The sequence below is a fragment of the Pseudochaenichthys georgianus genome, chromosome 11, assembly GCF_902827115.2.
Source record: "Pseudochaenichthys georgianus chromosome 11, fPseGeo1.2, whole genome shotgun sequence".
NCBI classification, from domain to species: Eukaryota; Metazoa; Chordata; class Actinopteri; order Perciformes; family Channichthyidae; genus Pseudochaenichthys; species Pseudochaenichthys georgianus.
In genome coordinates this window covers 28,128,536-28,156,032 of record NC_047513.1, presented here as the reverse complement: position 1 = coordinate 28,156,032, position 27,497 = coordinate 28,128,536, and the positions used below count along the sequence as shown (strand labels likewise).

At 41.6% G+C, this 27,497-nt stretch overlaps 1 protein-coding gene across 1 annotated transcript in view; it reads left to right on the top strand.

The window, feature by feature from the left end:
* Window positions 1-6,011: 6,011 nt before the first annotated feature.
* Window positions 6,012-27,497, top strand: part of LOC117455540 (ubiquitin-conjugating enzyme E2 E2-like) — a 61,787-nt gene continuing 40,301 nt past the window's right edge. Inside the window, exons 1-3 of the mRNA XM_034095078.2 lie at window positions 6,012-6,153; window positions 8,899-9,096; window positions 17,898-17,948. Of these exons, the coding sequence (XP_033950969.1) occupies window positions 8,906-9,096; window positions 17,898-17,948 (242 nt within the window). The 5' untranslated portion in view covers window positions 6,012-6,153; window positions 8,899-8,905. The remainder of the gene's footprint in view (window positions 6,154-8,898; window positions 9,097-17,897; window positions 17,949-27,497) is intronic.

Below are 27,497 nucleotides of genomic sequence, written 5' to 3'. Positions count from 1 at the left end.
TTTAAAGCTGTTCATGGATTATAGTGTTTATTTATTTCTAAGAAGTTAAATTCAGAAGGAAAATATAATTCAGATATTTAAAAAATACGTGCACTGGAGAAAACAGTACTTCAATTATCAATGTATAACATATGATAAGATATACTTTATTGATCTCAATTTGGGAATTGTTTTCGATACAGCAGCATGTAAACAAGGCATTGCACATAATGTGAAAATAAAGGAGTACAAAATAAACAGACATAAACAACTAAAAACATTTCAAAATAGAATATAAAAACAGACATTTTAAGTAAAAAAATATGTAATGATTGGTCAATTAAGTTATTTAGATTATATTTTGGTGAGATAAAGACCTGAGTTGTTTTTAAAGCTCTGTCTGTTCAATACAACAAATTGAGCCTGTATGAACAGTGAATGGACCATAAATAATTAACATCTCAGAAATCAGATGTGAAATTCTGTTGCAGGCTTTTGTTCTAAAGCAGGATGGATTGGCAGCCTTTAGTGTATATATTCCTGTGTTTTGTACTTCCTTTGTAGTCTCTCTCTCTCCACACACACTATCATCAAAGCTGCCATAACGCTCCACAGAGCACACCGTCTGCGTGCACACGCGTGGGAGCGCGCACGGAGGCGGTCTGATTCGTCAAGCTGCAGGAAACAAAAGACATCATCGGAAATGAGGAAACTGTGCAAAAACATAGAAGATTAAACAGGCGCTTTATTAAAATACACCCAGGGCCGTTTCTAGCTTGTTGGGGGCCCTATATGCAGGATGCTAGTTTTTACAGTTTTTTTACAATGGGGGGATTCCGAAGCCTTTAAGATGATCTGTGGAGATGCATCAATCTGTTACACTTTAAGAGGAAAACAGGCTAATTTCACGAAAACCAAGCAATTGAAACTTACAAACAATTATATTAAAAAGGTAAACATTAAGGCTCCTCTACCTCAATAAATGCAAGAGAAAAGCAGCATTTTCTCAACAATGTTTAAGTTACATTTTTCTTCTTCCTCAGACGTCATTCATTGGGTGACAGCTCAACTATGATTTGGACTTTATTACCCCACAAACACAAGCCACAGCTTTGCTATCATTGCAGTTTATATCCTACATTTGATTTTCAAGCATATAATGCTTCACCGAACATACAGGAGGAGGCTTGGCTGTCTACATTAGATGTTACTTGTTAGACGCTTTTATCCAAAGCGACTTACATACTCAATACTGTGGGCAATCCCCGCAGGAGCAATTTGGGGTGAAGAGTCTCAGGGACACAACGACATGCTGACTGCAGTGGGGTTTGAACCTGTGCTCCCCCTGATCCGAACACCAACGCTCTAATCCACTGCGCCACAGCAATGCATAAATAAATGTTAAGGTAAAATAAGATATGAATGAACAACACAAATAAAATAAGTTACATGAATTTGTTATTGGCTATGGTAGGATATTGGTTCACATACTTATTTGATTACATCCACTTGTCTAAGATGACAACAGAGACTTTCGACCCAAAACCAGCTGTTGACTTGTGGCAAGCAGCTAATCGCAGACTCAACCAAAGAGGAAGAAGTAGGCCTACATCATCAGCTACCATGTCTGACAGAGAGGAAGACAGTGAGGAGAACAGTCAGGAGGGTAGTGATGACAGCTTGTATTACTGGTCGTGCTAATGTTGTCTTGTGTTCACCTCTGCATGTGTGTTCTGTGTTCACCTCTGCATGTGTGTTCTGTGTTCACCTCTGCACGTGTGTTCAGTGCCGTGTGTCTGGCAAATAAATTCAAGACCCCCTCAAAAGTTACGGTTTATTTCATTTTAAGGATGAGCACCAAGCAACATCTCCAGGTGCTCCTTTGAGAACCAGGGCAAAAAAGTTATGTGCACCCCTGCCCATAGCGTGTGATTGTGAGCAAAAAAATGACATTGTTTGTAGGCTATATATTTTTCATGGTCTATTTTTATTTTTGAAAAACAGATTGTGCAAGTTGTACAACCGACTACAATTGTGTCACTGTCATTTATAAGCAAATAAAAAAAACCTAAAAGAACAACAGAGGTATCAAATTAAAGACTAAAATATATATATATATTATAGGCTACGATTATTAAAGGTCCCACGTCATGCTTTTCTGGTTATTACCCGTCCCCTTGTGTGTTATGAAGGTTGTTATGCATGTAAACGGTCTGCAAAGTCACAAACCTTCAAAGTACTCACCCTTAAAAACTCTAACACAGAAAATACCTGTCCCAGAACGCCTCGTTGGAGATTTTATTTTTCCATTTCTTTCTTCCGGGAACCAATTGACGTAACGACGACCGAATTGATCAATTGGTCAAATGGACCAATCCGCGGAGCTCCTCTCACACACACACACACACACACACACACACACACACACACACACACACACACACACACACACACACACACACACACACACACACTCAGCCAGCCTTTATTTTTCTCAGCTGCAGCTCCGCGGATTTCTCAGCCTGGACTCAGCCTGAGACAGCGGGACACGGCGAGTATCCGCTCATTGTATTCCCGTTTTTAAAAGATTTGGGTACGGAGGAAAAGAGAAAGGGTTTTATTTTCTGACGCTGACTTCCCCGGCGCACCGGGCACACATAGGCCTATTTATGTATAAAAGACATCAAAAAGTGCATTTTGCATGATAGGTCCCAGGGGCGGCGCTAGGGGGTGGCTACTTGGGCTCAAGCCCCGGATGTTTTCTGAAAAGCCCCGGATGTTTCACTTAAAAAAAAAAAATGTAAACTTTTTTTTTTATTTTTTTAAATGTCTCTGGAGTAATGTGCAGCACCGGAGTCCACCAGAGAGGCAGCCGCTGCGAGACATTAGCCTGCGTACTGCGTAGCCTTCCCTGCCCTGAAGAACAAGTGACCCTTCCTAGTCCCTGACGAGTTTTAAGCTAATAGCCTATAAAGTTATGGATATTAGAAAGTTATTATTAGCCGGCGCCACAAGCTGTTGCTGCTGCAGCAGCAGCAGCAGTATCAGCAGCTGACAACAATGTCATCACCAGCAGTGAATAAATGGATGATGTTTGAGGTTTGTGAATCTAATGGTGATATCTGCACTCTGGCTGACTGAGTAACAAGTGAAAAAGAGTGATGTAACGTTAATCTTATAGCTAGTAAACATGGAGTAACCAAGGCAAGGCAAGTTTATTTATATAGCACCTTTCAACACAAGGCAATTCAAGGTGCTTTACAAAAATGAAAGACATTCAGACAAAGGCATTTAAAAACAGTAAAAGATAATAAAAGAAACATTAAAAGAAAAAATACATGAATACAAAGTTACAGTGCAGTTTAAGATATGAATAGTTCACACAGAAGTACCACTTTACTGATGAACACAACAGCTCAGTTTAAATTAAAAGCAACGACAAAAAGATAAACCACACTAAGTCAATACTCTTATATGTTAGTATGTTTACAGAACATGACTAAAAATTATTCTAAGATGTAACATTAACCCTTCATACCTCAGTCTACTTTTAAGACACTAAAATAACATATTCCAATTTGTATTTTCTTTTCGCGCGTGGAATTATACCGGCTCTCGTTTCAGTACACATAACAACGGAACCATAGCAACGGAACTGACAGGCGACACTCTGAATCCGATTGGCTGTGACTGCATCCACTCAGAGTGCCCGATTCAGAAACGTGACTCTTACACTCTTTACGTCACAAACAAAGATGGTGGATGAGAATAGATCTATAAAACGATAAGCAATGCGCAGTGGATCGGAAGAGGACGGTGTGTCGGCGTTGTTCGATAGCGGTGCGGTATGCTAATGGGAACACACGCCAAACATGCTAAATCACATCAGAAGGTATCACCCAGATGTGCCAATCACCGGAGCCCGGCAAAAGACAACAGCAGTTCAGCAGCTGATCCCCGCTGTTTTTAAGAAGCCAAGAGACATGAAAGCCGAGAGACCAAAATAAATAACTGAAGCTTTTGGCATATGTTTTCAACGACTTTGCGCTCTTGAAACACTTTCTTATTATTTATGATGTCATATTTTCAAGACATTCTTTTTAGTTTTACAGCTTGATGAAACCTTTTTGTTTGACATCAACCATTATAGATAATATGGCCATCTGAGTGTCTGTGGTTTGTTTTTAACTGTTTAATACAGTTAATTATTCAAAATGTCAGAGTTCCTTATTTTTAAACTGAAACTTGCACTACTGTTCAAAAATAAATAACAGCAAACCTGGAATTATGCATTTGGGACTTTTTTTTGCTTTTTCTTGTTGTACCGAACCGTGACCCCCAAACCGAGGTATGAACCGAACCGTGACTTCTGTGAACCGTTACACCCCTAGTCCCCGGTGTTCCAGGGAACTCACCAAGTGTCAGAAAACACAACCCTCTCTCTTTTCCTCCATACCCAAATCTCTAAAAACGGGGCTGCAACGGATCTGATACAGACTGATCTTGAATTATTTTCTACGTCACAGAAGTGGTGCTCCGCTTATTGGTCAATTCTCCACCAATCAGGGGAATGTGGGGTTGGGCCACGGCCGGCCATTGCGCTGGAGACGCTGTAGTACATATGCCAGGCCTGTAAGTGGCGCTGTAGTCTGCCACAAAAGCAGCGAAGAAGACTTCCCGCGCATGGTTGCCATGGTTGCCATGGTTGCCCTTCTGTTTATACTCCGCTCTGGCTCTTTTTCTCCCTCCCCGAGGCAAGCGTTTGCTCCCGCTGCTGTAATTCAATGCAATCCCTCCCTCGCTGTAATTCTCTCCGGTAGTCCACCAGCAGATGACAAACACCCTCCTCTCCGGCTCTTCCAAGGGACGAGGGGACCGGGCGGCAGAGTTTCGCCGGTCAACATGTCCGTTAAAGTTTAAATCTTCCGGACAAAATTAGAAAAGTGCCGGTCAGAGGTCTTCTTTGTTATTTATTGAGCTTTAAAACAAATGAATAACGACTCTATATAATAATATAAGAATAAAACACGGAGGACGGAGATCTCTTTTTCTCCCCCTCTTCTCCCAGCTGCAGCCCAGCAGCTGATCTCAGAGCACGCTCCCCTCTCCTGCAGGGGGGCGTGGTGCAGCTCACAGAATCAGCCCCCTGCAAAAACAGGGCTGGAAAGAGCAAATAGAGCGAAATGAGGCATGGCTAAAATGCAGGATCTGTTTGGTATTTTGAAAGAAAAACAATTTATATACTTTATATAGGTATGGCCCTACAATATATTGTTCAAATATAGCATATGTCCCCTTTAAGGTATTATTGAGGTAGGGTTAATGTTGCTCTCAAAGTGCACCAGATTGATGCTTTTAACTTCAATATTAAAAAAAAATCTTCCCGGGGAGCATGCCCCCGGACACCCTAAAGGATGTTTGGTCCACCCCCCACTTGTAATAAAATAGCACTTTACCCCTGCACCTCCCCCAACAACTCCTGGGCTAAGCCCTGGATCTCCTACAATCCTAAATCCGCCTCTGATAGGTCCCCTTTAACAGACAGTATAGTTAAACCACTGGTAACTATGATTTAAAATGATGTGTTTTTTGGTGATCTGACCATCTGTTCATCAAACAGCATATATTTTATAAAAGGATAATAAAATATGCAACGTTATTGGTCCGAGGAGCGGACATTCTCAAAAAATTAAGAAAATTGCATTTAAAGGCTTTAAAATAGTACCAGAAAAATGCAAATGTTTTGTTAAATGTCTTGGTATATAGGCTACTTAATTGTTTTTAATTTTGCAAAGAAGGTGTCCTTGGATGCTTTGTTAAATACTGTATGTATGCGTATGTGTTTAATTTCCTTTATTTGACACTGTACACATTATAAATAGCTGTGCAAACATGTATATGCTGAAGTACAGGAAGGTCAAAGTAAGAAAAAACTCCCTATTTATGCAGTCACATTTTTCTATGCAATGTATCACCTCACCTCATTCTTTTATTTTGAAACCAGGAAACCGGAAGCTCTTCGTGTAACCTCGCGGTAACCTGACGGTTGGCGGTTTGGCACATTCTCTCGCAGTCAGTCAAAGCAGCGGACACCCAGCGGTACGGATTACGGAATAAACAGTGGACATTTTCACACATTTCCCCCGCATAGGTGCGTCCAGCCTGCGTATAAAGGTGAGCCGACCGTATTCTCAACTCTACAGATAGATATTTAAGGATTTATTAGGTTATTTTGCAGAGGGAGGGGGCGGCGGTGGCGGCGGGGGCATCCATTCTGCCTTTTGTGCTGTGGAGCATATTTGGCAGAGGTCAGTATATTGGCTCTGGTGTTACACTTCGAATAAGTGTGTTGTTATGGTTTATGGAAGTTTAGCTCAGTCGGGTGAACAGGCGAACAATGTCCAGAGACGGTCGGAACTCGGCTCGAAACCATACTGAACCGAGCTCGAATCCCACCTCTGGTTCCCCATTTAGAGTTTACATTAAAGGCACTGGTTGCTCACATTTAAAAAATAACTGTTGTCGAGCTTAATATCTATTTATTAGTTTATTCCACTCATGGCAATTATTATACAACAAAACATGTACACAAGACAAGAAAGTCTTATTTTACCTGCCCCTTATTAAAAAAAGAGGAAAGAAATCGATGGTCTGTCAGCTACAGTTGTTTACACATACTTACAGTAACATGAAACCAACATCAAGTCAACACAACAATCTACCATCAGCAACACATCTCGATGTCTCACAGAGAGGCTGTCTTGCTGTGTTTAACTCCCCGCAGAGAGCCACCAAAGTCCGGGGATTCATCCTCATTATCTCCTTCCCGAACTCCGTCCGGAAAATCCATAATTTAACACATAATCCTCTCAAACCGTGTAAATAAAGTCCTCGAGGATGCCGTAAAAGACATTAAAAAACTGCTGACATCCACTGTTTCATCCGGTGTACACCCACTGCACCAAAAAACCCTTTAAATTCAGTTAAATCTAACTTATTTTATCCAAATAGAGTAAAAACCGTCAAATAAGCCTGACAACATATGTGCATTTATTTAGAAAACGTTTTAAGTTAATTGCAATACAACAACGTGTTTACCAACAAGCAAAGCAGCATTAAGCTATTTTTAGTGAATTTGACATGTTGGTCTTTTCAATTAATTAAGGACCATTGTTTCATTCCGTGTACACACTGCACCAAACAGCCATTTAAATCCAATACAATCTTACTATTTTAATACAAAAGAGCCCTACAACTAACAATTGTTATTTTCAAAATACTTGCATCCATAAATTGTTAAAAGTCAAATACATACAACAATGTGTTGCATGTGTATAAGAAAGCAAAGCTGTATTCAGTTATCTATTATTAGCTGCCAAATGTTTGTAGTGAAGTGTATTGGGACTTATTTTAAAAAGGTATAGCTTAATTTGTCATTAGTTTTATTGGTTTTCTTGAAACTTAAAGACTAAATATTATCAGTATATTACTTAAAAGCAGTAAACAATTAATTGTCTGGGCTTTAAAATAAGCAAAGTAAACGGGTATAAATCTGTTTTTAAGTTTGCTATTTAGACATTTTTTAAAGCAGGATGTCACTGGCCACACTTAGCAGGTACACCTTTGTGGAAGCTACCTTGAAAATAACAAACCCAAACACCCCTTAATCCAAGTCTAAAGTAAAATAAATATGATATCTACATGTGGTTTCTCTTTGCAGTGTGGTTTTCTGCAGGCCTGCTCAGTAACACACACTTCTGGAAGCTTCCCCTCGTGTTGATGGTTACATTTCAGCTGACAGTTTGACACCTGAAGGGCTCTGCTGTGTCAGCATCTTTTACTTCCCCTGTGTTTATTCTAAACTGGAAATGCACCATAACAACAACAACAACAACAACAGCAGCAGCAGCAGCAGCAGCAGCTGATACCCTGAGGATTCCAGCATATGCATGTTTTAACCTTTTGAAATCACACCGCTCTGTGTCATCCTATAACCCGTTTAATCCCCCAATTATCTCCCATATCAGCTGCTCATCTAATTGCATCAGATTTCCTGTGAGCAGCGGCTGTTAGTCAAATGTCAGGATCCGAGTCCTCCGTCGTGTTTATTGAACAATCTGTCCTTACCTGTGTCCGATTTGATATTAATTTCAGCTCGGCAGCAGAAAGGCTCTAGCAGCCAGTCATCTGTGTCATACATTTTTCATAGCGGGACCCGGGAATGTAAATAGAAGCATTCACCTTGACATTCACACACACACACACACACACACACACACACACACACACACACACACACACACACACACACACACACACACACACACACACACACACACACACACACACACACACACACACACACACACACACACACACACACACACACACACACACACACACACACACACACACACACACACACACACACACACACACACACACACACACACACACACACACACACACTGACAGATGGATGAGCTGGATTCAGCGAACATGACCTTGTGTTGTAGGTGTCTTTCATTATTGAGGCTTGTGAGCAGCAGACATTCTGAGATATAACAAATCTGTACAAGATGCAAACGTATTATTGTCAAATGTAGTTTCGGCAATAACAATCTGAAGTCTCAGGTCCTGCACTATTTGCATACATAAGATGTGAAAAAGATCAAGAAATAAAACAGTGCAAGTTAAATGCAGGAATAAAGACAATATATACAAGAAAAATAGAATGAGATTGCAGAATGTAAAATGAAATACTTCGATCAGATAGACCCTTGTCAAACCGTGCAGTCCTGATAACCCTGTGTGTGTGTGTGTGTGTGTGTGTGTGTGTGTGTGTGTGTGTGTGTGTGTGTGTGTGTGTGTCGGTGTGTCGGTGTGTCGGTGTGTCGGTGTGTCTGTGTGTGTGTATAGAGTCAGCATGTCCAGTGAGGTGCAGCCGAGGCCGGACAACAGCCCCAACACCAGCGGGGGAAGCTCGGACGCGGAGCAGAGGGAGGCGGCCCCCCAGGAGCAGGCGGGCCCCGAGCAGCGGGACCAGACCCCCCCCAAGAAGAAGGAGGCCAAGATCTCCAGCAAGACGGCCGCCAAGCTGTCCACCAGCGCCAAGAGGTAGGTCTGCTCTCCTGGGACATGTCTCCATGCTTTAATGTTCAACAAGTGTTCTCATCCTGCCTGTGCTGCAGCACCTCTTTTCACGCTCTGTCTGAAACCAGAGCCCAGTCTGCTCTGATTGGTTAGCTGGCTGGCTCTGTTGCGATTGGTCAAACCCTTAGAGATATCTCAGCCGATATATCACGTACAATGTGTTGTGCGCTAATTTTTTCTACTACAGCAGGCGATAAAGACACCTCTTTAGGTCCTTTTTAAGCTATTATTAAGAAAACAGTGAAAGTGATGGTTTAAATAGGTTATCATTAAATCAAAAACTTCTTCATGTGTTGACAGCTGTCTGGAAGTCGGTTGTTTTTACACACCTCACTGCTTTGTTGGGTTTTTCCACAAGCATATCAACTTCATATCCACACAGGTCTTCAAGGCTGCTTGGCCCTGGGGGATGAAGCACATAAATCCATCGAGAAGGAGCCAACGCCAGAGTTTTTTATTATACTTGAAACACCCTCTTAGTAGTTGCCAGCTCATAGAGTCCTATTGTGCAGCCAGAAACGTTGAGTAACAGCACATAGAAACTGCCGGAAGATAACATGTTGGGCAATTTCCACAATTACCATTAGAGTGTGGACAATAGTAACAAAATGGCTTGGCTTGGAGGGGTTTTCAGGGTTATCGAGGATGCTCATTCCATTTCTGACATTTCAGTATAAAAAAATGACAGTTTTAACAATCAAGTGGCCATATTTGTACTCTCTGTGGGCTGATTTTGATGAATTGTGGGTCTATTTGGAAGATTTAGGGAACTCTGGATAATTTGGATTGTTTATTTATTTAATCGTTTATTTGGCAGGGACAATGCACAGTAATGAACACTTAAAACATTCAAATGTATCAAGCGTAACAGTGCCAGATTTAGCTTTGAGCTCATTTCCATCCGCAGTCCCTCACAATGGATCTGATTGGACAGATTGGCCTATTTATTTGAAAACAAATAGTCCACAGCAGAGATAATAATTTCCATCTTGTGCTCTCTATATCCAATGGATGCAACACTACTCATGGTAGTCAACATCAGCCCACAGAGAGCACACATATGGCCACTTTCTGATTAAAACGGCTATTTCTGATCCTGAAAATGTCAGAAATAGATTCAGCAATAACAAAAACAAAACACTCCAAATGTTCCGGTTTCACTTTGCTGGCAACTAGACTATCTGGAGTTGTAGACATAGAATATAATGGGAGGGATGAAACCCTCTTTAATGGTCACACATGCAGAGCACACAGTGACATTTGGCCTCTGCATTTAACGCATCCTAGTACCAGGAGCAGTGGGCAGCTATTGTACAGCGCCCGGGGAGCAATGGGAGTGAGGGGGGAAGGGGGGTGTCCGGTGCCTTGCTCAAGGGCACCACGGCAGGGCAGGAGGTGAACTGGGACCTCTCCAAGTAGCAGTCCACACTCCATATTTTAGGTCTGATCGGGGACTTGAACCGGCGACCCGACAGCTCCCAGTCCAAGCCCCTACTGACTGAGCCACTGCCGGACATGTGACCTGATGTGACAGCACTGATTCAGTTTAGAGCCAGGTCATGCAGGTTGGCATCATGTGGTGATCAGTAGTGCTGGGGGGGAAACGATTATTTCGAAAACGATTATTTCGAAAACGATTAATCGGGCGATTATTTGATCGATTAGTCGATTAATCTAACGATTATTTTTCTGTTGTTCAATTCATAAAAAACGTAATGTAAACATTTTTTTTTTTACGATACTGTGTCTCAGGGGATCTTAATATTTAAGAACCTAGTAATGTGTTATACCAGATTAACGGAAATAATCTCAGCTAACTGACGATACAAACCATGTTTACCAAAACAAAACACAAGTCTCATAAGAAGCATCTAAATGACCCATGAGCGAAAAATGACAAACGGACATTGGCACAGAACTCAAGATAAAAGTACCCTTATTACTTATCGTAGCTGCACATACAAGATATCCGATTAAAGCTGAGACTCCACAGATTATGTAGGTATATAGTATTATCACTGAGTCATCCGGACTCGCGACAGGGGAAGCAAATACAGTCATCACAACACGTACCTTTACAGAGCTTCTAGGGAGATCGTCTCACCACCGTAGCTGTCAATCTGATCAAAAGACGTGTTCAATGGCATTAAAATGAGAAAAAACGCGGCTGAATCGGTTAATCCATAGGTTTTTAACGTCTATGTATAAAAAAATGATTGAATTTATAATCCATAATTCCATTTTTATGTAAAAATCGGAGAGCAAATGCTAGCTGCTAATGGTAGCCACCACAGCTAGCTGCCGCTTTAAATGTTCCAACATAGCCGTTGTGCTTGTGTGATATGCCAACTCCATTTGGCAAAGACTGCAAAGGACAATATCTTTGCGTTTTGGACTAACTTTAAAATATTCCCATGCTTTTGAAGACCTAGGGCGAGATGTTTTCGTTTGAGGGCTTCGTGCGCAATCCTGTGAGGAGGAGGTGGTAACCGTTTCAGTCTCCATTGTGTTTGAAGTGCGATTGCGAACTGCTTGTTGCTTTGTTTACACACCCACGTGTGTGTAGCGACGCGTCGACGCGGAAATATGTCGTCGACGATATTTTGAAGTCGACGCGTCGCTACAGCACTAGTGATCAGGCAGTTGTTATCTGATCGGGCAACAAGCAGCAGAGCCAGGTGAGCTCTGAGTTGATGCTGATACCAGACAGACAGACAGACAGACAGACAGACAGACAGACAGACAGATATAGACAGACAGACAGACAGACAGACAGACAGACAGACAGATACAGACAGACAGACAGACAGACAGACAGACAGACAGACAGACAGACAGACAGACAGACAGATAGACAGACAGACAGACATAGACAGACAGACAGACAGATATAGACAGACAGACAGACAGACAGACAGACAGACAGACAGATACAGACAGACAGACAGACAGACAGACAGATATAGACAGACAGACAGACAGACAGACAGACAGACGGATATAGACAGACAGACAGACAGACAGACAGACAGACAGACAGACAGACAGACAGATATAGAGACAGATATAGACAGACAGACAGACAGATATAGACAGACAGACAGACAGATATAGACAGACAGATAGACAGACAGACAGACAGACAGACAGACAGACAGACAGATTAGTACTTTATTGATCCCAATTTGGGAAATGTTTGTTTTGCGTTGCAGCAGCATAAAAAACAAGGCAATGTACATAAGAGAAATGAAGACACTAGAAATAAATTCCAAAATATTCCTGAAATAATAGCGTTAAAAAGTAAAAAAAAATATATACATGAAATACAAATTTCCAGTAACAAATATAATGCAGGATATTATTGTGCAAGACATGGATTATTCAATATTAAATTGAATATAAATGTAAAATGTACAGTGAGAGTCTAAGTCCATAAGTAGCATCGCAAGAGTGCTTACGACAAAAAGCCAATGAGATGTCTTCCATTCAAGTGTCAGTCTCAGACCTGGAAGCATTCCACATAGAAAAGGGTTTAACAAACAGAGTGTAGAGAGGTCAGATTTCTGGTTGAAGATTAATTCCATGTCTGTGTTGGGGATTTTCCAACAAGCATCCAGTAGCCAGGTTTACTCTACAAGCACTCAGCTTTAAAACACACCACCTACAAGGGCGGTGGTGGCGAAGTCCATAGGAACTTGGTTTGGCAACTGGAAGGTCACCAGTTCAAGCCCCGGAAAGACCAAGTGCTACCGAGGTGTCCCTGAGCAAGGCACTGTTCCCCACACTGCTCCCCGGGCGCCGTACATAATGGCAGCCCACTGCTCCTAACACTAGGATGGGTCAAATGCAGAGAAACCGTTTCGTTACATAGTACCTGTACTACGTAATGACAATAAGTTGAATCTATCTATCTATCTACACACACCTCATTGACACACTATTGATGCAGCAACTCTGTTTCAGACCATGGACGTGATGGATCTATATTTCCATGCTTTTTCAACAGACATTATTTATCAATCTACATGCCACTTATTGATCTACAAATGTCAGAAAATACGAACAAATATCCGTCCCAGTTTCCCAATGTCTTCAAATGTTGCTTACTTCCAAACTACAATCAGTTTAAAACAAAGAAAAGCAGGCCATCTCCATATCTGAAAGGTTTAAGATGCATTTTCTGTCCAAATCTACATATTGGAGCGGCCGAAAACAGCTTTTCCTGACGTTAATGAGATGTATTACTTCCTCCTTGTAGAGACTTTGGTTCTTGAGGTTGTAAATCTGTATTTGAAAACTGTGCAGACCCTGTCTTCTCATAAGCAGCGGAGGACTTGCAGTGGGATGTAAATGAGCCTCTCATTGCTGTGCAGGGTGAATATTGCTCACGTCGATGCTAAAACAGTCCATCACTTCACCATCGACTGCTTGTCCTTCTCCTGCAATAACAAATTATTATTATGTCCCGTCTAACAAACAGCTGAGCGAACAGACGGCGTGATCAATAAGAGTCGTCAATTATTCTGTTGTTATGACATGCATGAGCATTTTGAGTTATGGCAGGGAAAACAAGATGCAAGGGGAATATAGTATGGCAACAAATATACTTTATTTAGTTTCTCTGTACAGAAGATATGCTGTGTTTGAATGCGTGTCTTTGGGAGTTTAAACTTTAATTCAGGAGTGTAGACTTGTAAGAATGTGGGGACGCAATGCACTTTTCAAACTCTTTGCAAGACACACCATCTATCTATCTATCTATTTATCTATCTGACACACTACCTACCTACCTACCTACCTACCTACCTACCTACCTACCTACCTACCTACCTACCTACCTACCTACCTACCTACCTACCTACCTACCTACCTACCTACCTACCTACCTACCTACCTACCTACCTACCTACCTACCTACCTACCTACCTACCTACCTACCTACCTACCTAGGAGGCCAATTACAACACTTCCTTATAGAAAAAGGCTCCTTAAATGATGTCTAAATCCTAGGTGAGTTGATGATACATAACTTGGAGTATCCAAGAGAGGGTTTTCCTTTTTTAAAGGAAGCGTCTGCACACTCCTCACTCGAGGAAGGAGGAAAAAGAGACATATATTTGCAAAGGAGCCTGAAATACGATCTCCTCGGTTATGGAGTCGTTCTCAGCTCGAGTGCATGCTGTGTAATTTTATCCGCAGTATTTCCTGAGGAGGCACATTCTGACGTCTGGAGCAGGGGAACAGTTAGAGGGAGTGGTGCAATGAACAAGGCCGTGGGAATCCTAAAGGGGGGGGGACACTGATTATACTGCCGGCTCCTCATGCTTCTGCACGGCCTCTTTAACCAAACACTCGCCCTCTGATGCTCCACAGCTCATTGATAATCCCCCGAGGCACTAAACGGTTACTCTCTGCGTCCCCGACGAATGCAAATATCAGCAGCTTTTTATGATGGAAAACACCAGCGCCTGTGCGTGTGGAGCAAACGGTGATTTATCACAGAGACCAGCAGCTGAATAACACTGTGCCTGTCAACGTTAAGATACAAGTGTAACCCTCAAGGTTCTGGTTTTACGTTGGAGCCATCCTGATAGGAACGCTGTGTTTATATCAACCTGTCTGCCGTGGACTCTGGGTGTTTTCACCAGGAAGTGTCAGGGGCAGAGGCTTTTATTGAAGAGGTCCTATTCTGCTCTTTAGGGTTTCCCTCTCCTGTAGTGTGTGCTATAGGTTTTAGTGCATGTAAATGGTCCGCTAAGGCTAATATCCCTGTTTTCCTTACAAAGTGAGTTTCTCTATCGACCCGTCAGCTCACTGCTGTGTTCAATCAGGAGCTCATTAGAAAGTCAGTGAGGTATTCAGAGTATGGACATATTGACTTTGACCTGCAGGATTTATATACCTGTCTATGTTTGTATGTGTGATCATAACACATATCTGTCTCTTGTTTCCAGCCTCTGAAATATTAGGGTTGCCAGAAACTGACCATGATCAAAATCGATTATTCGGCAGCCCTGGCGAATAATAAGAGAGGAAAAAAAATACTCAGACAAAAGGAAATCCGTTGTTTTCTTTACTGGAAAACATGTTTAACAGTACAAACAGCAAACAAGCATGTCATCACAACGACGTGGCCTTGAAGTGAAGTTGGTAATGGCCGGCTGCTGCGTCTTTCTCTGTAACCTCTGTGGCGTGCTTCGCACTCAAATGCCAACGCATTGTTGAGCTGTGATAGACCAACGTCTTTTCGCAGAGCTTGCATTTAACATCCTTTGGACTTGTAAGTTCGAAGTAGTTCCACGAGGAGGAACTCTTTTTACCTGCCGCTTTGTTCATCTTTAGTCGCACCACGTGTGAGGGAGAGGGGGGTGGGGGCGGGGTCGGGGGCGGTGTGTAGCGTGCTGCAGCAGCAGTCTGCTCTGCACGCAGGCTTCCTCCAAGTTTACAGTAAAACAAACTGGTGGTGTGACCAATGGCCATTTACAATTATTAATACTATTACTATTATTAGCATATATATATTTATATATATTTTGGTTGAAACTAAGCCAGAAAAAGAAAAAAAATACATAAATAATAAAAAAATATATATATAAATAAAATCGATTTTTAAAAATAATATTCGATTATGGAGACTGAATAATCGAATAATCGCTGGCATCCCTATTAAATATATATATGAATTGCTTTTTGTTAGGGATGCACGATAATGGTTTTTTGAAACCGATACCGATAACTTCCTGCTTCTCAAGACCGATAACCGATAATAATATAATATATTAAATGTACCTGTAGTTTTTGCACACCTGGTGGTAAAAAAAAGCCTAGTAGTGAGCAAATGACATGAGCATTACTACTATGAACAAAACAAAGCCAAGAACAGTTTTGACTCTTCAAAGTGACCATATTTATTTTCCCAAATAAAGTTCTTGCCTTTTTCAAAAGCCTCGTCGATAGGTAAAAGCCCCGGTGCCTTTGCAGCTGGCTTTGGATTTGCCGCTAGTTTAGCAGCGCGGGCGTCTTCGTACGCTTTTAACACACCATCGTAGCGATGGCGATGTTTCAGGTGACTACTCAGGTTGGAAGTATTATCGCTCGTTGCCTTTTTCCTCCTCGTGGAACTTCTGCATTTGTTAATACAAATAGCAAGCGAACTATCTAACTCTGAAACGTTGAAATAGTCCCATACTACCGACGACATGTTTGTTTACTGTCCTGGCTTCACGGCCGCACACCATTTACGTCACAGCCAGGCATGAGTTGGGGAGCGCTGGACGTCATAATTCCTAATATCGGACCGATAATTATCGGACCAATAATTATCGTGCACCACTACTTTTTGTATATCACATACAGTACGTTTGGTTTTGGGACTGACGAAACAAGACTTCTTACAGGGGTCGGCAGGTGTGCTCCACTCTGGCTGCCTTGAGCTTAGACAAAAATAAGAAGGAAATAAAATAAAAGTATTTGTAGGATTATTTATATTTTGTTGCACGGTTGAAAATGTTTCGTATCTTGTATTTTGAGGTGATACCGTGACACATAAAAAAAAAACGGTTTTAATTAGGTCAACTGAAATATGCGTCACATCCTGCTACGGTCCCGCACCAGCGCCTTTTCTTTCAGGCGAATAACCTGACCCCCGGCTCGATGAGCGAACTATGGATAAATCAAAGAAAATAAAAGTATCTGAGGAACACAGAGGGTTTCATTCTGCGCGGGTAGAGTTATCTGCTTTCACAGCAAACGATGCTGGCTTACCGGTATGTTTGATATGTGGAGAGAAGTTGTCAAAGGTCCTGCAGCCTTTACGTATCGAGGAACAACACGGGAGAGGAGGACAGCTGACGATCTTCAGTCATAATTCAATCACCTAACTATTTTTAGGGTGTAGCTATATGTTGTATTTATTTCAAAGTGGGCCCATTTTAATTATATTCTTTTTCTTCAAATGTGTAGAGGACTCCCCAAGTGCTGTGTTTAATTCATTTTAAAGTAGGCCTGTGTGTTTTTATTATTAGAGGTAAACAGTTTTCTATAATGTAATAAATAATAAATGCAAAACAACTGTAGTTTTTGTCTATGATATAACAATATATACAACTTTATAAGCTATCAAATATGTTTTGCGGCTCCAGACAAAAGAAATTGGTGGAAAAGGGGTTAAAATTGCTCTTTTGGTCAGAGAGGTTGCAGACCCCTGGACTAAGACGTCACCTTGGAGTTTGTAAACTGGGAGGGACATTTTTCACTATTTTCTCACATAAGTCCAAGTTATTAATTATTGAATCTATAATTTATTACTTTCTAATTAAAGTAATTCTTAGTTGCAGCCTCAGTGCAAACACAAATATCAGAAATGTGTTTTTTACCTCTCAAATATAAATAAGTCCTCCTTTTCTCCGTTTCAAACCAAATGTGTTTTGGTGTTAGACAAAACAAGACATGCGAGATGGAACGTGTTGATTGACTATTTTCTGACATAAATAATTGCCACATAAATTGCTAAACAATGTCATTGTTAGTTGCATAGATAACAAGAAATGCAAATAAGGTGGAACAGCATCTCCATGTTTTACAGACAATTTGCGAACAGATTACTTTTTCATAATGTGGTTTTTCTGTGTTTGTGAGGAGAAAAAGTTGAATAATGTGTGTTCGAAATACATGTTTTGTATGTCATTTATTGTTTAACATGCAGGATGTATACAACTGTTTTGTTTTTAAGTGTGATTAAAACACATATCCTCCTCTCGTTTCAGAATCCAGAAGGAGCTAGCAGAGATCACTCTGGACCCGCCGCCAAACTGCAGGTAGGAGCCTGCGGATGGGATTCAAAGGCACTTGTGTTTGTGAATGGATGAGTCACGTGATTATCCTGTTGTTTGCTCGGGCTGCAGCGTAATGAATGGACCGTGTTAGCAGGCATGGATCTCACGCTGAATAAATAAATGTGTGTGCCAGTGACCCGATTGGCAGCGAGGATCTCTGTAGCAACAGTGTTGTGTTTGCTCACTCTCCCTGAGGCTGGGAACTCTGCTGCGGCTCCACTGGTCCCCGCGGTGAAAGACAGTAATAAGCTCCTGCCAGTCAACATCTGAGTCACAGCGCTCATTGTGTGGGGGATTTTCATTGAGTCAGCGTTTGGGATTCTTCTCAAACTGATGGCTTTTTGGGCGAAGGTGGCGGTGTGGGCAGCGAGTCGCTGAAGTCAAGGCATTTCCTGAGAAAGCAGAGGAACTCAGTGATGCATGGACGCTCTTAGGGTTTGGAGGGAAATGTTGGCCACAGCTGCCCGGGGGTTAGTCACTCCAAGTTTTTTTGCCAGAAGCAAAAAGTAAGGAAGCACTAATCCAATGTTTTCAATAGCAATCCTAATAATAATCCCAACTCAGTGGTCTTTTTCCCTTAAAAAAGTCTAATGGCGCATTTCCACTGCAGCACGTAGCACGGTTTAAGCGTGCCGTGCCAAACACGGCCCGTTTGTTTTTGCTTTTCCACTAGGGGTAGTTCCGGCTCAGGGCTACTTTTTCACCTTTTTTCTGGCCCTCCAAAATCGAGGTGCTTACCGGGCCAACAACCGGGCTGAATATGCTAAACTAGGGACGTAAACGCTCGACTGTTGATTGGTCAGAGAGAATCGCTGGCAAGGGGGCTACAACTACAACAAGATGAACATATTTGACCGTGATTTAATTGTAATACACGTTTCAAAATGATGCCGAAGTAACAACATACTGATACCGGTTAGTAAAAACCATGAATTAATGCTTTGACAAGTCAGCAGACAGACGGCAGGCGAAAACCCTTTTTAAAATGCGTGTTTTCTAAATGGAGCTTGGCTAAGCTAACGTTGTATATGCTCCGACCGTCCACACTCACAACAACGGCCTACAGACATAAATAAACCAGCGACTGTATTCGCCATGACACAGGCAGTCTGTGGTTTGTACTTGTTTAACTTTTGTCTAGTTTCTGAACAGATATGAGGAGCGGTGAGCTGTGAGTGCTAACAGCTAACGGCTGACGTTTTGGTTTTGTAGTTCGCATTGAAGATGACGTCACGGCTCCGCCTACACTGCGTTACTATAGTTACTGCCCTAGCTACTAAACTGTAATGGAAACGCAGCATAAAGTGAGCCTGGCCTACCAAGGCCTAACTATACCGTACTAAGCCGTGCGAGGCCCTGCAGTGGAAATGCGCCATTAGTTGTATCTCAATTCCCATACGTCTGTCCTTACATGTGCTATTTTGAGTGCAGGAGATGTTTCGGCAACTGTAGTAAGGTCCACATAAAAAATGATTTATAGTTAATATTACTTAAGGATGATGGCAACAATTAAAAGCTTCATTTTTGGATGATTTTAAGAAAATATCTCTCAGGGGAACCGCTGCATCCATTGTTTTCTCGCGGATTATCTGAAGATTTTCCGGTTTTCTTTATTCTTTGACGGATGCTTGATGTTCAGCACCTGCTGGCTCACTGTGTTAACTCATACGGTGTTACATCTTCAAACTCTTAAAAAAAAAAGAAAAGCTGTTATCCTTAAAGTTCAAATATGCAGACAGAAATGCAGCCTCTCACCTGTCACAGTACACATTCTCTTGCACGCTGCCTGCAGGTTTAATGCACCACGGTGTTTTATATCAAGGTATCTGTCACAGTGGTATCTGTCACAGTCTGTCTCCTCGGCACGTCGCAATCTGTTTGTCGGCTCTCGGGTCTCAAAGCAGAGGCTAATCTGGCTGAAGGATACCATTATGTTTCCTCACAAAGGGCCGAAAAGGGAGACATTTCATGGGCCGACGTTTGAATAGAAAATGACATTTCTGTGCAAAGAAAATGCACGCTTCCCTTGAAGAGTGAAAGGAGGAGGAGAGACGAGTAGATGGAGCGGTCGGGAGCCCTCAGTCGTATGTGGAACATTTGAGTGTAGGTAGAGTAGGCAGGTAGAGATACTTGAAATGTAGATTCCTGTATTCAGAGACCCCTCGGGGGTGTTTCACACTAACAGCTCCCCATTCCCACACACTGGTGTTTGATTTACACGGGGGGCGGGGAGGGTTACGCTCAAAATGTATTCCTTCGCATCAGGGGTGTCAAACTCAAGGCCCGGCCCGCCACTTCATTTTATGTGGCCCCGCAGGAGCTTGCAAAGAATATAATCCGTTTTTTATAATGTTACATGCCACTTTACAGGAGAACATTGCCCATAAAATGCATCTCATTTTGTGACATGCACACTGAAGAGACTTGCAATTATTTTCCCTAGACTTCTGCTTTCAGACGTAGTTAATTATGAAGTTATTACCCTATCTGATAATAATCCAATGCAGAGGGAATAGTGTAAAATAATACATTATTTTATATTTATCTATGTATATTTATATAGTCTTAAAGTTACCACCGGCCCTTTTGAGTGCAACCATAATTCTAATGTGGCCCGCGATGAAATTGAGTTTGACACCCCTGCTTTACACGGAGTTGTTACCTGTACATTTTTTTTAATCAAATCTGACTATCAAAATATAAATGTAACCTAATTACTTTTTGGGGGCGAATTTTAACCTTTGCCGACCATTTACATCAGGGGTGGGGAACCTCCGGGCCGTATACGGCCGCGAGACCATTTGGTGTGGCCCTCGAGGTAATTTATAAACACACGCAAAAAAGAAAAAAATTAAAGAAATCTAGACCGCAAAATAATTAAACGAGTGAGCGCCTGTTTTTCCTGGCCAAGGTTAGGGTCCTTGAACACAACACGAGCCTAACGTGTCATCACGTGGTATATGTCTCGTCTGACAGGGATGCAGTTCTGACCATGGTTCTGACGCAGAGCACCAGAACGCCGCTCCGCTCCGGCACTTCCAAAAATGGCAGTACCCATAAGGAGCCGTACACATGCTGCAGTTTTTACGTGGCTGTGTCTTTAGTTGTAAACCCAGTGGCGATCCGACATACTGATCATACAGTCAATAACTTTGTTATTATTAGCATCTGGTTAGCTAGCTATGCTAACGAATATAAGAAGCTTTTTCTCCAACCAGTGAGGTAAAGGCACATCTTTATATGATCATTATAGTTATAAAAAAATAAGAGAATAAAGTAAACAGGTATAAAATACCATATGACAGTAAAGAAAAAGTTGTTATTAATAAACAAGATCACAGTTTGAAAGGGGAGTGATTTGTAAAATGCGTCATGGAAAGATATCTGGATTAAGAGGTTGCTTTTTCTTTGCACAGCATGAAAGAAAAGTGAAATGAGTGGGCTGTGATTTTAGTATTTTTAAGCAGAGGTCAATCATTTGTACGGCCCTCGGAGGATGTTGAAAACATCGAAATGGCCCTTGAGAGGAAAAAGGTTCCCCACCCCTGATTTACATGCACAGAAACCTATAGAACAAACCACAGGGAAAGAAAACCTAAGCAGGAAAACCCCCAAAAGCACGATACAATAGGATCTCTTTAAAGACAAATCTGCCTTTCATGAAGCATATTCAGGCAGCATCCTATGAAGTCTTCAGAGCCCTTTGTTCACCTGCTAATTGATCTGACAGCATTAATAAAAGACATCAGATGTGAGGGGTTATGAAGGGACGCTGTGATGCCTCTCATTACCCCACAAGCTTCTATCTTTTTTCTCCCCGCTAAAATAAAACCCTTCTCGGGTTACAGGACTGTAATTCCTCCTGGGAATGAAATTGAAACACCTTTGCCTCGTTTGAGAGATCATTTAAAAAGGATTTTGTTGGAGCCGTTACATGAGGAATATTTTCATCCTTCTATTTAATCATCTTTGTCACCATGCCAGAGAGTAATTAATTGAATGTGACAAGCACTCAGGAACGGTATGTAAATAGCCCCCCCCCACACACACACACACACACACACACACACACACACACACACACACACACACACACACACACACACACACACACACACACACACACACACACACACACACACACACACACACACACACACACACACACACACACACACACACACACACACACACCAGACACATTATATTAGCCCGTCCTGTGCTCGGCCTTCCTGGATCGGTGTGTGTGTGTGTTTTCCGTAATTACCATATCCTTTCATGATAGTCCTGGTGGGGCGTTATGATAAGAATCCCCCATCGGCGGAGGGGAAACAATGTGAAGGGGGAATTGGCCATGCTCTCTTGCTCTTTTTTCGCCTTCTTAATCCCAGCAGGACTTTGTGTGTGTCAGAGGGATATCAGCGGAGATTTTAGGAAATGAAAGCAATAAGGCACGAGAAAGTGTCGCTGCAGAATGATCTCCTGAATGAGAGGAACGGAAATCCATCCGTGACTATCAGCTTGTCGAGATGATTGACTCGGCTTTTATTGTCTGACAGGAAGAAAGGGTTTGGTTTCTCAAAGGATGGTGTCCAAAAATGTATTGTGAAATGTTGTAATATAGGGCTTTAACTGATGTAAGCTCACGGAAATTATTAATCTACATTTTGGCTTGGGGGGGGGGGGGCGCCAAAGACCGCAGGGGGGGGGGCGCCAGGCCTCAGACAGATGTTTGAGGCCAAATATCATATTTAGACTTTTTTTTTTTTTTTTAACGTATAATTGTAACGCAATACATGATTGTCACTAAAAGCCTTGTCTCTACATTACAATAACAAATAATTGATTAATTAATTTTTAATAAAAATTCAAGTTATTAAAGGCATAAAAAGACAGAAATGTATAATTTTTTCTTTGATAGAAATGTTTCTTCTGCCTGTAAAGTGTCCAAACCAGGCTTTTCTGGATAAGCGCATTTTTAAAACATAGTCATTGTCCATGCCGGTTTCAGTTGGATTATTTGTCACAGTTGCTCCGATCAGATCGGTCTCCTCCATTTTGTAGATTATTCACGACTTTTGAATCCACATAAACACATCGGCAAAATCCGGCTCACTTTGAGCATGTGTTTTAAATAGGGATCGACCGATATGGCTTTTTCAAGGCCGATACCGATTATTAGTAATCAAGGAGACCGATAACCGATATTTGGAACCGATATACATTTGCAGTAAAATCAGAAAATCTTGGTGTCAAAATGTAGAATAACACAAACTCCAACACAACTTCTTTGAAATGCATTTAAGCACAGCCTATATTATGTTTAATGAACTTTTAAACATCTTACAACTGGTTTCCTCTCTGTGCCCTTTTCTTTAGTGCAGCCATCTGCAATGAGTTAGAGAGAGACAAGAAGTGGGGCAGCAGGCTGACATGCTTAACTAACAATAATGCTTAATTTATTATGTCAAACCAATGCCTGTCTATCTAGCATAAAATCCCAATAAGCTGCTAGCAACTGCAAAACACTAGTGCTAGCTAATGTTTTGCAAACTATTAAAAGTGAGGCTATTACAGTAGACCTAACGTTAGACTAGTAGCCTCACTTCTAATATTTTGCTAAACATTTGCTAAATACATGTTGATTAGCTAATGAGCTTCACATATCAACCTGAAAAACTGCGAGGCTTCACTCCGCACCACAGTTCCGCTGCGAGACGCTGCACGCTGACTGACTTCCCGCGTCCCTGTGTAACTGGGAAGCCGATAGAATTGGATCAATAGATCGTGCTGTTTTTGCAACTTCAGCATAGGGGATTGGGATGTTTATTGAACTTCGGCTTTCAACTGATTTACCTTCAAAACACATGTATGGCTCTGCCGCTCAGCGCTGCTGCTTGCCTCTGTCTGCGTTCTTCGCACCTGCCTGTAATCTGAGAAGGTCCCGCCTCTATGGCTGGCTCCCGCCCGGAAAATCTTCAGTGTTGATTGACACTTCAGTAATAGCCTATCAGATAGCGCTGTGGGCGGGACATTGCTCGTGTACAGAGAGTGGTGACTGCAGACAGAGAAACGGCCGCATCAGAGCCAAAGTGTTATCGATACCGATAATCGGTCAAATGATGAATATCGGCCCCGATAATTGGCCTGGCCGATAATCGGTCGACCCCTAGTTTTAAACAGTTTAATCCCTTTGTGAATTGTTTCCACTTGCGCCGTCCTTTAATTTCTTCATACAGCGGGAATCCAAATGAATTAATCCTGAGTCCAATAACCATCACTTCAATAGTGCTCCTTAATTTCGCTTTCATCCTCCTTTAACAACATACTTCACATTCATCCAGTTTGTGACAGTAGTTGTAGCATTTTGAGACTTTGAAACTTTAATTACCGCAGTTGCGCATCTTCCAACAGTAGTCATTTGGGGGGGCTCTTGGGAAAAAAGGTTGGGAACCCCTGGTCTAATGGATAGTGAGGTGGGCTGCTGATCGGTAAGGTTGCGAGTTCAAATCCTTCCTGGAACACCACTACTAGTGTGCCCTTGAGTAAGGCACTTAGCCCTCAGTTACTCCAGGGAGAATGTCCCTGTAATTGGTCGCTTTGGAATAAGTCGTCTGCTAAATGCCTAAATTGTAAATTATATTTTTGGGAGAATAAACCCCACAGATCCTCAACTCCGGTGTGTCTCACTCATTAACAACGCGACACAGAGCAACAAGAACATTGTCAGCTACTGTAGCTATGAACTTGCATGTATTTTCTCATTTGAGGGGGGGTGGATGCGTGGGTGCATTTATAATATATGGTCTGCAAAGGCTAAAATGTTCTTTTGTTAAAAGTAAATCCACATTTTTAGATGAAAACACCACCAAAATAATCTTAAATGTTTGGAAGGAGACGTGGATAAAATCATTTCCCATTGCTTCTGTTTTGGCACTTTTATATTTATCCCATCGTAGTAAAAGCACGATTTTATATTTATTTTATATTTATTACGTCAGGAAAGGCGCTGGCAGGCCCAGGAGTGAATAACATCGGGCATTAATTCCTCATCTGTCCATCACTCAGAGAAAACTGAAGCCTTGTAATTCATATCGCCTATTTTTACTGACGTCTTAAAATCTCGTGGCAGCAATGGGACGCTTGAGCGGAGTAGAAATATATTTTGATATGATATTTATGACTTTGATGTATTACAGCTCTCATAAAAGCTGCTGAGAGACAGATTCTTCTCACAAACATGAATAAGGTGTTTGAGTGCTGGGAACCTCATCCATAAAACATGATTTCTGACTAAAAGAAAAGTCTGTAAATCCTGGGGAAACGCAGACATATACTTTCCACAAACAAGAAGCAGTAGAACAGAGGAGGAATTCTCTGCCAGCGCTGCAGGTGTTGTGCACATGACAATAAAGCTTCTGAGTCTTTGAACTCGACTGTTTGAATCAGCAGAGAAGCTTTTTTTTTTCTAACTAATGGACAATTTTCGATTTAAACCTCGATTTTTCTGTTTTTTTCTAAACAAACCAGACCAAGGCAACATTTCAATACATATTTTCTTTATTAACACAATAAAAATAAATGAGATTACCAAGTAGTCTAGGCCTATGTGAACAAATTAGTTCAAGAATAAAAAAAATAAAATAAAAACAGCACCACGGCACTTGGCTGTCATTAATGTGCAAAGATTTTTTTTAAATCAAACTGGGAAAAAAATCTCTTGTAGGCCATCCCTGAAAAAACTTGTAAAATGAAATGCAACAAATAATAAATAATGATAATGAAATGAATAATAAAAAAATAGCCTCAAACAAAATAACATCCCTTTAACTTTCTAGGAAGTTGTCTTTCCACAGACCTTACACAGAACAGTTGTTTGTTCTATGTATGACCGCTTGTACCCGAAACACTTCATACAACTGAAGTAGCATTACATTACATTGCATTTAGCTGACGCTTTTATCCAAAGCGACTTACAATAAGTACATTCGACCAGGAAGACACAACCTTGAGGAAAACAGAATCATATAAGAACATTAGGTTTCATAGAGCCAATCAGTTCAAGTGCTACTCAACTGGCTATAGATAAGCCAGTCCTTTATTAGTATATAAGTGCTCTGTTAGCAGTTCTTTGTTAGTAATTCTATCGCTCTAAGTGGAGTCGAAAGAGATGAGTTTTCAGTCTGCGCCGGAAGGTGTGTAAGCTTTCTGCTGTCCTGATGTCAATGGGGAGCTCATTCCACCATTTTGGAGCCAGGATAGCAAACCCACGTGTTTCTGCTGATGGGAACTTGGGTCCCCCTCGCAGTGAGGGTGCAGCGAGTCATTTGGCTGATGCAGAGCGAAGTGCACGCGCTGGGGTGTACAGTTTAACCATGTGCTGGATGTAGGAAGGGCCAGATCCATTCGCAGCATGGTACGCAAGTACCAGTGTCTTGAAGTGGATTCTAGCAGTTATCGGAAGCCAGTGGAGGGAGCGGAGGAGCGGAGTGGTGTGGGAAAATTTAGGAAGGTTGAAGACCAGACGAGCCGCTGCATTCTGGATGAGCTGCAGAGGTCGGATGGCACATGCAGGTAGACCAGCCAGGAGGGAGTAGCACCTTTTTTAGGAATGAGTTCTTCATCTGTGGACATTTTTATGGTACGTCTGTCGGTGAAGCGGTGAATGTGATTGTAGTAGGCTATGTGACTACCCGATCTGCAGCTCTGCACATGCGCACAGTGTTATAAATTAAAATCAATGTTTTTGATGGCATAAAGTACCTTAAACATACCGTCAGTTTAAATGCTGTTTTATACTGAAAAACCAGAAGTTCTCGTGCGCAGTTGTTAAGCTTTTATTCTGAAAATCCTTCATCTCCGGTTAGCATTTAGCATGTGGCTAATATACCATTTACTATAGAGGTGAATTTAGTAGCGATATGACACGGAGTGTTGCACACCGAAACCTACTGATTTCAACACTACAACTACTGTATAGACGTCGAGATATTATTATTGCTGAATATTAAATGAAGGTACAGTTTATTTGGATACGTTTGTTTACAGACGTGGGTAGCATGAGACAACATCCGGAACTACCAGAAATGAAACCAGCCGTGAAGTTTTTCCTGTATTGAGTATTGATTACAGTGTTCAAAACCATATTAAATGAAAAGTCATGAAAGAGATAAGGAGGAGAAAAGGCGTGTTTAGTTATATATGTAATGTACAATGTCTGAGTCCTCTGTTATGCTCAACAACGAACAACGAACACAGCATAACAACAGCAGATCGGGCAGAGCTGCAGATCGGGGAGTCACAGGCAATGTGGCTGAGTTTTGGGCGTTCTGGAAAGTGAGAGAGTAAGCTACTACGGAGTCCCTTAAAGCAAAACAAATCTGCGGAGTCTAGAAATGTTTTAAAATCGCGATTTTTCGGTTCAGCCATTTCACAAACCGTAGGAAAGTAAAAATGCAAATTAATCGTGAAAACCGAAAAAATCGCCCAGCCCTACCAAGACGTATTCACAGCAACGTTTGTTGTTTCTGG